The sequence below is a fragment of the Saxophila tyrrhenica genome (assembly GCF_035928015.1).
Source record: "Saxophila tyrrhenica strain CCFEE 5935 chromosome Unknown scaffold_25, whole genome shotgun sequence".
Lineage (NCBI taxonomy): Eukaryota > Fungi > Ascomycota > Dothideomycetes > Mycosphaerellales > Extremaceae > Saxophila > Saxophila tyrrhenica.
The window spans coordinates 28,819-41,922 of NW_027041757.1; the positions used below are offsets into that span (position 1 = coordinate 28,819).

General features: G+C 54.8%; 6 protein-coding genes across 6 annotated transcripts; 3 read left to right on the top strand and 3 right to left on the bottom strand.

The window, feature by feature from the left end:
• Window positions 1-171: 171 nt before the first annotated feature.
• LTR77_010621 (uncharacterized protein) lies at window positions 172-1,992 on the bottom strand (the record flags this gene model as incomplete). Its single annotated transcript, XM_064807838.1, has 3 exons — window positions 172-526; window positions 577-793; window positions 846-1,992. 3 exons carry the CDS (start codon window positions 1,990-1,992, stop codon window positions 172-174), a joined length of 1,719 nt encoding a protein of 572 aa, XP_064653916.1.
• A 1,695-nt stretch (window positions 1,993-3,687) lies between these two features.
• Window positions 3,688-4,874, top strand: LTR77_010622 (uncharacterized protein; the record flags this gene model as incomplete). Its single annotated transcript, XM_064807839.1, has 3 exons — window positions 3,688-3,853; window positions 3,931-4,185; window positions 4,234-4,874. The coding sequence occupies 3 exons, from the start codon at window positions 3,688-3,690 to the stop codon at window positions 4,872-4,874; spliced, it is 1,062 nt and encodes a 353-aa protein (XP_064653917.1).
• A 377-nt stretch (window positions 4,875-5,251) lies between these two features.
• On the top strand, window positions 5,252-6,304 carry LTR77_010623 (uncharacterized protein; the record flags this gene model as incomplete). Its single annotated transcript, XM_064807840.1, has 3 exons — window positions 5,252-5,548; window positions 5,609-6,118; window positions 6,167-6,304. The coding sequence occupies 3 exons, from the start codon at window positions 5,252-5,254 to the stop codon at window positions 6,302-6,304; spliced, it is 945 nt and encodes a 314-aa protein (XP_064653918.1).
• An 857-nt stretch (window positions 6,305-7,161) lies between these two features.
• Window positions 7,162-9,126, bottom strand: LTR77_010624 (uncharacterized protein; the record flags this gene model as incomplete). The annotated part of the gene is made up of 1 exon (XM_064807841.1): window positions 7,162-9,126. One exon carries the CDS (start codon window positions 9,124-9,126, stop codon window positions 7,162-7,164), a length of 1,965 nt encoding a protein of 654 aa, XP_064653919.1.
• A 731-nt stretch (window positions 9,127-9,857) lies between these two features.
• LTR77_010625 (uncharacterized protein) lies at window positions 9,858-11,128 on the bottom strand (the record flags this gene model as incomplete). The annotated part of the gene is made up of 4 exons (XM_064807842.1): window positions 9,858-9,994; window positions 10,049-10,141; window positions 10,191-10,337; window positions 10,387-11,128. The coding sequence occupies 4 exons, from the start codon at window positions 11,126-11,128 to the stop codon at window positions 9,858-9,860; spliced, it is 1,119 nt and encodes a 372-aa protein (XP_064653920.1).
• Window positions 11,129-11,394: 266 nt separating this feature from the next.
• LTR77_010626 (uncharacterized protein) lies at window positions 11,395-12,567 on the top strand (the record flags this gene model as incomplete). The annotated part of the gene is made up of 3 exons (XM_064807843.1): window positions 11,395-11,411; window positions 11,650-12,370; window positions 12,424-12,567. The coding sequence occupies 3 exons, from the start codon at window positions 11,395-11,397 to the stop codon at window positions 12,565-12,567; spliced, it is 882 nt and encodes a 293-aa protein (XP_064653921.1).
• Window positions 12,568-13,104: the final 537 nt, after the last annotated feature.

Here is a 13,104-nt window from a genome sequence, read left to right on the forward strand (position 1 = left end):
TCTTACATCATGTCCCTTGATCGTTGCTTGGTCCTTGGTACCGCCCTCGAATTCGAGCCAGTGCTTGATAATGGCTGTATATTGTGAGCATCCGCTAGACAAAAGGAGTGGAAGGAGCGTCCGAAGGCGGCGAAGGAGTGTGTTTTGACATTGATCCCGGTTGCAATAGCATCACTGACTCGAGTGCGTCCTCCGAATCGACGGCGCAGGAGCAGCCACATGGTCATGCCATCCCTCGTCCGAAAAGCGCGGCTCCATCGACGTTCTTCTGGGCTGCACCGGCTGAGCATTGAACATGCGTTCCGGACTCGAGCTGTTGTCGCCGCTAGAAGTGGCCATGCCCTTCTCAATGTCGTCCTTCTCGGAGCCGCCGTAAGAGTCCGTCGGCTCGCCGTTCTTGTCGTACCATTTCGGCTCCTCCTTGGCGGCCTTGACTGCGCTGAGCCATGGGTTGCCGCGTTGCGAAGCGGACTTGAAAACAATGTCGACTTCTTCGAGAGAACGAGCTCCGGTTTCTGGGTAGAAGCTGTTTACTGGTCAGCTGTGCATTCAACGAGAGGGACTGTCCAGACTTACATGTAGATGACTGGGATAAAACAGAAATTGGTGACAGCGAATACCACGTAGGTTCGCCATGTGATATCGTCAAACATGACAGGCGTGACGAGGACGACCACAAAGTTGGAGAGCCAATTTGCGGCAGTTGACATGGCATTTGCTGGTCCTCGAATGCTCAATGGGACCAGTTCGACAGCCCACATCCAGCTCATTCCTTGCCAGCCGATGGCGAAGACTGTTGGACGGTCAGCACGATATCACCAGTGTATCATGGATGGGGTACTCACAAGTCAGGTACAGGAAGAGGAAGGCAGTCATGACCTTGAAGGCCCACGGCTCGCCGTTCTCCAAGCCGAGCCAGTTGAAGATGGTCAACATGACCATGCAGAAGCACATGCCCGAAGCGCCGAAGATGGTCAAATCTCGTCTCCCCCAAAATCGATCGATGACGAAGACAACACCAACGGACGCCAGGAAGAACTCAGTCGAGCAGCAGGCGGCCAGCACCATGGACACCCTATTGGCGTAGCGCAACTGGTTCACGAACATGGCGGCGAGGTACTGGATGAAGATGTTGACGCCGGTGAATTGCTGCATGATCTGCAGGCCGACGGCGAGCAACGTTCGCTGGAGGTATCGGTATTCGCCATTCGTGAAGACTTGTCCCGGAGCTGAGGAGGCCATGTGCTTGACGGCGTACTTGATCTGCAGGATCTCGCGGCGAGTGTCTTCGTGGTCGATGGGTAGCTCGTTCAATGCCGACAACACATTCATCGCCTCCTGCTCTCTGCCCTTGAGAAGCAGCCATCTAGGGCTTTCCGGCATGAAGACGATGACCAGTAGTGCCGGTAGGGTGAACATTGCGGCCAAAATGATGGGCACCCGCCACGCTGCTGAGCTCGGCTGCGTGAATGAAAAGGCGTAGACGATCCAGTAGGCGATGGCATTTCCCAGAGTAATGCAGCTCCCGAAGGAGACGAGCAGCAGTGTGCCACGCCTATGCGTCTTCAAACACTCCGCCTGATATGCCGGTACACCACTGGCGACGAAGCCATTCCCGATCCCAGCAATCATCCTGCCCGCAACGTATTGTCCGATCCCAAAAGAGCTGCATTGGATGATCTTGCCAATAGTCTCGCAGATGAGACCCGTGACCACGGTGCCCTTCCTTCCCAACCTGTCGCCCAAGAAAATGGTGAAGAATGCGCCAACGAAGCATCCAATGTTCCAAGTCGCGATGACGGAGCCGGCGTAGATCGGGGTCTCGAAAGATGGGAAGTAGTTCATGAAGGTGGACTCGACAATCAGCCCTCCGACGTCTCCCTGGCCGTACCCAAAAGCCACGAAACTCAGACCCGCGGCCACGGCAATGGCGGTTTGCAGAGCGGTGCCCGCCAGGCCCATGTAATGGGAGTGCATCTCGACGGTCGCCATGGTGCTCCGGTCGTGATGAGGGAACGAAAACGAAGAAACGACGACAACGAAATCTCACCTCGAGGCACGAAGGGAGGAAGGGGGTCCACTGCAAAGCAACAACTCTTCTCCCACTAAAGATCCCAGCTCACGCCTCTCGTCGACGACACGGCACGGCATCGCAGGCCGGCGGAGAAGCGAGAGTAGGCTTCAAGTAGCCACATTATCTACCAGGATCTCGCATCTGTGCAGCAGCCAAAGGCCAGGGTCGAATCTCGGTCGAACGTCATGACTTGAGATCCCACAAAGATAAAACAGCGCAAGCCTGTGCGAGACGAGACGGTGATTCGTCGACTCGACGCAGGAACAGCTTCGGCGTGGGGCATTGACGCTCGATCTCGGCTCCATGAGATGCGTTGCGATGGAGATGCGTCCGCTGCTGCGAGATTCGGTTGAGAGCATTTTCGTGAAGCTCTCTTTCCATGTGGATCGAAGTGTCATAGCCGCTGACGCGGTCGTCAAGCTGGTCGTGTATCTAGCTGTTAGGACACAGTCGGACACCAGCATGCGCAAGACGTGTTCAACGGGATGGATCAACTCATCTTGTCGACGGCGATCGATCGTGCGATCCCGCGCCAGGGGCCCAGGATCTGGGGAGTAACGGTTCTCCAACACGTTGTTTCATCTGGTCGCCTCCTGAGCCGTGCTTCGCATGCTGAGATTGAGAGCTGGGATTGTCCCGTCACGGCTGTGGGAGTCGACGACTTGCCGCTGTCATCTACTGTGTCGCCGTTGCGCTTGTACTCCATTCCACCCGTCGCTCACGAGAACAGCTCCATGGTCGATTGAGGTGCAGATTCGGTGTCCTCTGGCCAGAGATTATGTCGTTAGGATGACCTCGATAGGGGAAGGAGATGGCTTGTCGCTTTCGCACCGTGAGCTCATCGTCCACAATGTCCAGCGGCATGTCGTTGGACGGTATGGTATCCTGTCTTAGTATTCACGAGCGCCTGAAGGGAGAACAGCCTGGTCATTCTTACTGATGGCATTAAGTTGCTGACGGTGATGCTTGCGATGAGGATCAGATCATAATCTGGAAGCGAACAGCCACGAGGATCGAGCTGAATCGAAAGGCACGGGACTCTCCAGACCCAGTCTTCGGTGAAGAACACGCACATCATAGGGTAAAATACATGTGATTTTCCTTTTGCCCGACCGCCTTGCACATTCTACATTGGGATGCCTGCTGTCAACTTTGGTTCCACATCAGCTCACATGCGACCGAATCGGTCACGCCACAGTACGGGCAGCGCCGCTGTCACTTCTAGCTGGTCCATACAGAGCTTCGGACAAACGACAGCTGCTGCAGGGATCCTGGGCCAGAAAGGTCTCCAGCTACAACCATTGCATCTTCCGACACAAGCGAGGCGATCATATGCGTGCGCCAGACCACCTGAAGCGGTATGAATGCTGCCAATGGCTACGGCAGCGCAGAGGACATCGCGGTCGAAGCCCGCTAAGCAGAGCGAGAGCGTGCACTGCGCAAGATGTATGGTGCTCATCAGCTAGCCACTATCCTTTACCATGTTTACAATGGCGCGTCGGACGGTCACGTTCAACACATCGATCATATCCACAAGGGCCAGCTTCCCTGATGCCGAAGCAAGAAGTAAGTAAATTCCCGATATCCTCAACATTCACCGTACATTGCAAAGTATGGAGTACTTCAAAGAACAGATTGGCAGACTGCGAGCGGCACCAAACGATGAAGAAGCCAGTCGACGCGCCTCCGTGTATACCGAACAAGAGCACAATCATTTGCCAGGTCCTCAAGACGGTCACTGCCCGGTCGACGAGTCAAGTGTGAAACTCATGGAGTTCCGTATGTTAGTGGGTAGTAAGTCTGCCGCCATAAAGCTTCGGGAGAAGTTGGACCGTTCCAGCTAATGGTGGTAACAGTCAGCACCCACGGCTCATTCAAGGCACCAAAGGGCTTCGACAGCAATCAAAGACCAGTAGCAAGGACCCGTGGTAGACCGGCTCCCAACAGAGGCATCTATGCGACTGTGGTCGACAGCGAAATCAAATGCAGAAGGAATTACAGATTTTGTTCGAGACTCATCAACAGTTGTCTTGGACTTCAGATTATCGTTGCTGCCGCCCTGACTGCTCTAGGAGCTGCAAAGTCCAGTGGAGCAACAGTGACAGTCTTTGGTATGTGAATGAAACTCGCATGGTTGAGCGATATGCTTACCGTAGCAGGCGCCATCAATACTGTCATCGCAGGATTCCCGACATACCTCAAGGGCTCAGGTCTTCCGAACCGGCTGAAGTACTTTCAGCAAGAATGGTCCAAGGTGCGGGAGTACATCGAACAGCGTGAGCGCGACTTTAGCATCATCACACCGACCAGCGTTATGGACGAGGTCACGATCATCAGGCACACGTTCGAAGAAGTGCAAGCAGACGTTGAAGCAAACACGCCCAATCGATTCATCAGCACTGGAAGCTTGAGTCGCAGACGGCCGACGGTCTCGCCAATGCGTGCGATTGCTGGAACTCATCAAAGACATGGTAGCTCAAGCATGAGTGAAAAGGTCGGGCACAAGATACATACTCTTGAAGAGGGTCCTGGAAAGCCTGCTGGCCGGGTTGGCGCGGAAGCTCGTGATTTTGGATCACAGATCACGACTGAGCTCGACCACATGAAGAACATGGTGCAGCAGAAGGTTCAAGAAGTCGCCCATCTCGAGCAGCAAATTGAATCTCGCAGCAAACGAATTGTCGAGACCACTGAACGAGCGATTGGTATCCAACTCCAAGATCGACTGAAGGACGTAGGAAAGCTCGAACGAGAGGTTGGATCGAATAGCCACGAACCAGACGTGCGATGGAAAATATAAGTCCAAAGGCCACGACAAGGACGATGATGACGATGAGCGGCACGCTATGCAGATATGAATGATTACGTTGAAGTCAATCCGTTCACAACCCGAAAACGCAGATCAGGATACCGCTAATATGGTCTGCGGCTGGCCCATGCACTCCAACAGATACCGCTGACTTCATTCTCCGTCTCCTGTGAGAGTTTGATCCGGCTCTCTAGCAATACCTCAAAGCATCTTCAGCCGCAGACATCGTTCATGCGGTCTCCGACGACGCACTTTCTGGCCCCCAGCTGATACTATAAAGGCTTCAACGCCATTGTAGGAAACACTTCTGATCGCCAGTTCTCTCTATTCAGCTTCCGCACCATCACTTTCTTAGCACATCAACAGCAATGGCTGTCAGTACACCCACAGGCAATTCTCCTCTACGAGTCGTGGTCTTTGACAATCTGCGGGTACGCAGCCATCTGTTCGCGAGGCTCTTCTCCGAGCATCCACGGTTCTCGCAGATCTACCATCCATTCATGATGGCCGGGTTCCTTGGGCCAGAGGGAGTACTGCCGAAACTCCGCCATTCTGAGACAAGAAGCAAGGAGCTGGCAGAGGACTGGCAGCCACTCTGGGTGACTGATACGCACGGGTCCTGTCGACGACAGCTTGAGGACGACGTTGCTCGCGTCGAAGCAGCTGTAAGTAAGAGTACCCTCCCGCCGCACTTCTGTGAGTATGCATCACTAATGCTTCGACAGGGCAAAAACATCTGGGTCAATGAACACAGCTGCCTTGCAATCAGACAAGAGGTCGCACTTGCTCACCTTCGTGGCCACCAATACACGCCGCAGGATCTGGGCCCGAATCCAACCTACTGTCCAGACTGGCTCTTCGACACCTGCACGCCCATGATGGTTATACGGCATCCAGCGCTTAGTGTGCGTTCTCTGTACGACATGGCGATTCAGGTGCAAAAAGTGCGGCCAACTGACGAGGACTTTGTAATGTGTACGTCGCTGCACTTCTGTCGGTTGCTGTTCGACCTGTTCAAATCACAAGGCCGGACTCCGATCGTAGCTGACGGCGAGGATGTGGTTTTGAGGCGGAAGGGGATGACCGATGGTGTTTGCGAAGCGTTGGGCATCGATCCAGATGGCGTGGTCGAGCAATGGGACCCTACACCATTGGATCAGCGGCCACAGCACCCCATGATCGCGGCGTTCACGAAGACGATACACGAGTCACACGGCATCGAGTTCCCAAATGAGGTATGTTGGACTGCCCTTCCATCTGAATCTTGTTGACGTCCTGCGCAGAACAACAAGCCAGTTGATGTGGAGACCGTGCTGGACACATTGGTAGAACGGTATGGCGAGGACCTCGCCGCGGAGTTGAAGAGGCATATTGATCTCAGCACCCCAGATTATCAGTACATGAAGCAGTTTGCGGTGTAGCTTTCACAATGGAGGAAGGACGGTCTATTGGTTCAGCAACATCCACCAGTTTTGTACTTCTCACTTGTCTTGCGAGGGACCAGCCACCCGCTGCAGACTTGCTCCGTGTCGTGAGGATATCTCTATCGTCCCGTCCAGAAGCATACGCATGAAGCATTATCGTTGGGGTTTAACGACAATTCAGACAACAGCCTCTCACAAACACCTCCTACATTGACGCCATCACCTCACTCTTCAATCCTCAATATCTCCCTGCGCAACCCCAATCTCTCTCGCAAGCCTACCAGCATCCTCCTGTGCCCTCTTCGCCATCTTCGCCAAACCCACAATCGTCCGCCTCAGCGCCGACAGATCCAGCATCGTTGCACGTCGAATATCTCCTTTCCATGATGTCCACCACAGCTAACGTCCAGAGGGACATTCCTGCCTGGCTCTCTCACACCAGGACTGTGCTTCTGGCCTGGTCTTCTTCTTTTGCCTGCCGCCGACTACATGACGGCCATGGCGGCCAGAAGTATGGGAGGTTCAAGCCTGCTCGACGTGATTGCGTTCTGCTGCGCCTGCCTGAGCCGGGTCGCTGGGTTCACCGCCAGTGGTCAGGTGGAGCCTGCAATGTGGGCAGTATCTGTAGATATGAGCCCCTCGGCGGTCAAGCTGCTCGTGATGGTGTAGTGACGTCGGCACCAGGAGGCTGGAATACACCTCTGGTCGCGCCAATAGTCAATCTCCAGAGTGTAGAGAGCTGCTACGGCCGCGCATTCGATCGTCGAGCGAAGCGTGGGCAGCCATGCGCCCTGAAACTCTGCCACCGTTCCGGCGATATCCATTCGGAGGCCGTTATAGTCATCCCAGCACAATCACACCTCCCCCTTCTGAAACTCCATCCGCTCATTCATCTCCTCCACCATCGTATCCTCGTTGAAATCCTCCTCATCAAGCTCCTTCTCGCCCACCGGTTCATAAGGCTTCCGCTGCATCCAAGAGCTACCACCATGTCGGGCCCTCCACAGCAGTGCTGCCACCAAAACCGTGATTGCGCAGCTCACGACACCAAGGATGTAGGTGACGATTGGGCTTTCGAGCACAGAGAGCCGAGATCCGGACTGAGAGGTTACGGAGTGCGCTTGGAGCCATTGCGCTTCGTCTGCTACGACGTGGCTGATCAAATCTGATGGTGGGAGGGTTTCGATGGTTCTGGATTCCCCAAGCGCATTGCCATCGGCGTCAAGTGCCTCCACGACAACGTAGCTCGCATAGCCTTGATACGAGATCATACTCTCGAACCCCTGGCGCAGCGTCGAGCCGACAAGTTCCCTACCCTCGCCATTCGGATTCGTCTTGTAAAGATTCCACGAATGGACTTCCGTAGCCCCATTCCAGCTGACATGCACGATAGTGTTGACTTCCTCCTTCACGCCATCGATAGCCGCTGAATGAACATCGGGAGGTGCCTGCGGTCGACCTACCCACTCGTACTTGTACGCGCGGTAGGTGTTGGCGCCCTCGTGCCTGAACTGCGCTTGCATAAGCGTGCGGCCGTCTGGGGCGTGCTCGGACTGCAATGAGTGCTTGGCCCAGCCCACGAAGGCGTTGCCGTTGTCGAGCATTTGTACGCTGCCGCGAGCGGCGGTGTATTTGCCTCCTGGACGTTCGTACTTTGCGGCCACGTCGACGGTCATAGGCTTGGTGTCGGTGCGTAGCGAGAGAAGGAGGCCGGTTGAAGCTTCGCCCAGAGGGTGCTCCGCCTTGCCGGTTCCTCTGGCGTTGTTGAAGACAGTAACAAGTGAATGCGTCTCATTCGCACTGACGACACGAGCATGATGCTGACGTCGGAACTTCGCGTCGTCGTCGAGATATTTGAAATCGCCATGGTCAGCCTCCAGCCGCCACACGATCGAGCCGTCCTCGTGAGACACCTTGTACAAAGTGTTGGTGTGGCGTGCAGACAGAAGATAGTCACCATCCGGGAACTTGTCAATGGAGTTGAGGTGAAGAATGTCCCAACCGCCGGGTCCTGCATTGCCGTTGCACATCTCGTCGAGTGGGCCCTTGTGGTATGTGCTCTCCTCCAGCTGGATGTGACCATGTGCATTCCACTCGAACAGTATCTCGCCAGTCGCAACATCAACCTCTTTGAAGCCCTGCCATTTCGCTGTGCATTCGCCGTCAAAGCCGACAGCTTTCGACTCTGCTTTCGTGGCATTTTCATAAACCTTCGTCAGCATGACCGCGCGCTTACCGTCGTCGATCACATTGAAGTCGTGCATGTTGGTAGTGTGTCGATGTCCAATCTGCTCCATCAACCAATCGGGCAGCTCCATGCCGAACATATCAACAGTGTGGTGGATGTTGTAGCCTTCGTCAAGAATCAAGCCGTCTGAGTGTTCCGTGAAGATCATTGTCGGCATCATCTTCCCTCCCACCTCCGCAAGTCGAAAATCGTAGATGTTGAGATTGTTGAACATGGGCGAGCCACTCCAGATGAGCTCTCCCTTTTGATCGTAGATATGCGGGCCGTTCCAGCTGTTGTACTCGCTCTGTTCAAGAGCCGCATACGGCGCCAAAAACCAATACCCCGGCGCGAGCGCTTCCTTGTCGAAGTTCTTGATCTCCCAGCGGATCGGCTGGATGTCGGGTCTGGACACATAGCTGAAGTACGTCTCTTCATCGGAGTACTTGGGCTTGTCCGGTTTCTTGTGCTTCGGACGCCGAGGTCCTGCGTCTCTTGCAGCATGTGGTGTTCGTCGCGCGAGGACAGTGTCGGAACAGAAAAGAAAGGCGAAGACAGCGAGAAATATCAGGCGCGAGAAGGAAGCGGCCATCTTGTCTGAATGAGTGACTGTGGTGAGGGACAAGAAAGGCAGAACAGGTCAACGAACGACAGCAGGAGCAAAAGGGAAGGGCAATACCAGACCTTGAGGACCACTCTTACATCTATTCTTATTGAATCCCCGCAGCATGGCTGGCTGAGGCTGGTGCTGACCTTAGGTCGTGTCCTGATATGGTTCTGGCCTGCCTTGGCTCGGTTGGTATTGGATTAGCCTGTGCCTAAAACGATCAGGGGTCCGTCCGTTCGTCAAACGGCTTTCGCAGATCCCTTTGACAACCGAGACGCCCTCGAAGTACCATCCAGACGTTGTAGATTTCTCCGGCTCATGTACCGACTGTTCTACAACACTACTATGCGGCAGAGACAGTCGTCATCGTCAACGCACATCAACAATCGACGTGGAGTGTGGCAGGGTATCAGCCCTGTACGAGAGCCAAGGCGTCCCTGTACCCCTGAACGCCGCCCGTGTAAGATGATAAGCAGGCCTTATTCTGCAGGCACCCGGGACACGGCATGCAGCTTGCCGCTTGTTGGTTCTTCAGGCCGCCTTGTTGGTGTGCTCGCATTGGAGCGCGAGCAGGATGCTGGCACAGCCTCGAAGGATCACCAATGTCACAACACGGGTAGGTGAAATGAACGAGATGATACATAGCCGCAAATGCGAAGCAAGCGCGTGGAATGTACATTACACGATTTGTTGTTGTTCGTTACACCACAGCAGCATCAACCAGGAACCCCCACCGACTTCTCTCCACCAGACTGCGGCAGAGACGACTTCGTCTCTTCCATACTGCTCTCCTCGAAGAAGTCGTGCAGCTTCTGATCAAGCCATTTGACGTCCTCTGTACTCTGTCCTGGGCCTGTGCGATCATGTCAGTTGGCGAACTCGATCGGCTGAGGACGATCGGTCATACCTCCAGCCCAATGGCCCCATATTGAAGGGAATGGAATGCACTTTCCGATTCCTGGCCTCATATGTGCCACCTCGTTCTCAGAGTCTTCTGGAGCTGCTGGACGTCAGTTGTGTCCGCCCATGGACCTAACAGACATGCTCACGGAAGTATAGATCTGTCTTGCCCGGCAGCACCAGCGCCTTGGCTTTGATGCCCTTCATTGCCGCATCGAAATCGCCGTTGTAAGGCTCTTGGGCTGAGCAGTCTCCAGCTTGCCAGGTGAACAACATCACCAGCATGTTCTCCGGGTCTACCATGGTCAGCGCTCGTCCGAGTGACGAGCACAAATGACGGCTCACCTTTCGACAACGCCCAAGCCTCCCAGAAATTCACCATAAAGTCCTCAAGACCCTTAAAGCCGAGGACGGTCTCGTACAACTTCTCTCGGTAGAAAGCTTGCGAGAAGCCCCATCCAGCATACACACGACCGAGAGCCTTCAGCCCGACCTTCCGCTCCTCCTCCGACCACGACCGGTACTGCCCCTGGATAGCCTCACCTTTACAGACACCACCAGATGATGCCTGCTTGCCGCCCAACACAGCACTCTTGACACCCTCCAAGAACACCTGGTTGTGCAGCGAGGTCTTCGCGCTTCCGCAGAATGGAACGACAACATCCATGAAGTCAGGATACTGCGTAGCCCACTGGTACGTCTGTCCCGCGCCCATCGACCACCCGAGCACAGCAAAAGCATGGTTGAAGCCCAGTTTCTCCGTGACGAGCTTATGCTGCGCTCTCACGTTGTCGTAGAACAGCACTTCCGGAAACGGCTTGAGATCCGGTTTGTTGCTTGGACTGGACGACTGGCCATTGCCAAACAAGGCTGTGATGAGGATGAAGTACTTCTTCGGGTTCAGCGTCTTATCGTCGCCGATCAACCATTCATTGTCAGAGATGAGGCCGGAGTACCAGGAAGGATAGATGACGAGAGGGAGACTCGGGTTGCCGAGTGTCTTGTAAGCGATGTGAGCGTCTGGGATGATGCCGCCGTTCTTCAGCTTCCAGTCTCCGAGCTCGTACGTCTCGTAGTCGGCAGGCATGATTACGGTGCTTTCAGACGACAGTAAACCATTCCTATGGAAACATTGTCAGTTCATGTCCTAGAGGGCCCGCTGAGATAAGGCTGTCGATGCCCCACCACGCCCATTGGGACGAGATGGGAGGGGTAACGGAAACACAATGCGAGTCTCAGCTTCGCGAACGGCAATCAATTCAATACACAGACGAAGTCATCACACAATGTGTTGTTCAACTTTCTGAGTGTTAGTCCCACTGAAGACTTGTCTCTTCGAACAGCCGTTTTCCAATGCGTGTGTCGAAGCTGTTCGTACTGTCTAACAGTCTGACGGTGATGACGTAGAAGCGTACAAAGATTTGGCTTCAATCGTCCCAAAGAAGTTTTGTTCATCTTCCCATCAAGATATCTTCCAACTCTCCCTTACAAGAAATCTCATTCACTCTCAACATGGCGCCAACCCAACCCCACGAACAGAATGCTCACGAGCAGATGATGGACTCGCACGTTTCCCGCCCCAAATAACAGAAGAACCCACACTGATAGCCCCAGCGAACACCACGTCAAACGCAACCCCCACGGCAACTTCAAAGAAGTCGAGTCCTCCCGCGTCGACTGGCGCCAAGAAGGCTCCTGGACCATCTACAAAACCAAGAACCCGGACTGGAAACCCGGCCAAGGCTCGAACGATGATGGCGAATGGAAGAACCACAAACACATCCCCATCGACCCGTACCAGGACGGCCGACCCGCGACCTTCAACTACAAGCTCCTGATCAGCGCCATCATCCCCCGACCCATTGGATTCGTGAGCACGCGGTCCAAAGACGGGAGTAGCACGAATTTGGCCCCGTTTTCGTACACGCAGGTCATCAACCACGACCCGCCGATCTTCATCATAGGCTACGCGGGCGGGTTCGACAAGGCGAAGGACTCGCTGCGGAATCTAGTCGATTCGGGGGAATGCACCATCAACATCATCAGCGAGCACTACCTTGAAGCAGCCAATGCCAGCTCCGTGAACGCGCCGTACGGGGTTTCAGAATGGGCACTGACGGGTCTGACGCCGATGGAGTGTCAGGATGTCAAATGCAGTAGAGTTGGAGAGGCGGTGTTTAGTGTCGAGGGCAAGCTGTTGGAGACGAAGGAGTACGAGAGCCGGGCGACGCCGGGGAAGAGGACGGGGGTGTTGGCAATTATTGAAGGGGTGAAGTTTTGGGCGCGGGAGGATGCGTTGAATGAGGAGCAGAATCAGTTGGATACTAATGTGAGTCTGGATATGAGAATGATATTAGTGGTGGATGGACTGACGATGCGTAGGTGCTCCGGCCCATGGCCAGGTTAGGCGGCATTACGTACGCTCGAGTGTCAGAGGGTGTGGAGATTCCCAGGCCAGAGTGGGATGAGTTCAAGAAGGATGCAGAGCCTGCTGGACTGGCGAAGCCGAAGGCGGACGGTCAGTGAGATGAGAACACGCCTCACATTTTAAGGCACAATGGATAGAGCTAAAGTAAAGCCTTCGCACTGCCGGGTGGTTCACCAAGGAACGCACAAAGGTAAGCCAGTTCCTCCTCATCCCTCCCAGGCTCAACGACACGGTTCAACATCCCACGCAATACCATGCCACAGCAAGAACCCAACATCCCTCGCAAGAACCACGGCTTCTCGCACCGTCTCATCGTTTGGATTTGGAATACAATCCATCAAAGCACTCAAGAAGACCCCCCTCAGCTCCCGAGCGCAGTCGTACCAAACGAACCGCCCGCCAGCATTCCGTCCAAGCAGACGTTCAGCGCAATACAAGCTCAGCCCGAACGGTAGGTACTCGGCCTCCGCCCAGTCGACGAATCCGGACACCCTCCAAGTCTCCGGATGCACCATGATGTTGGCCGGAATGAGGTCGCCATGCGTGAGCACCAGCGGCAAGACGTCCAGTGCGGTGCTTCAACCTTTGCCCTACACCCCTTCGCGATTGCCCGGAGCGCAGCAGTCGGCAGACCA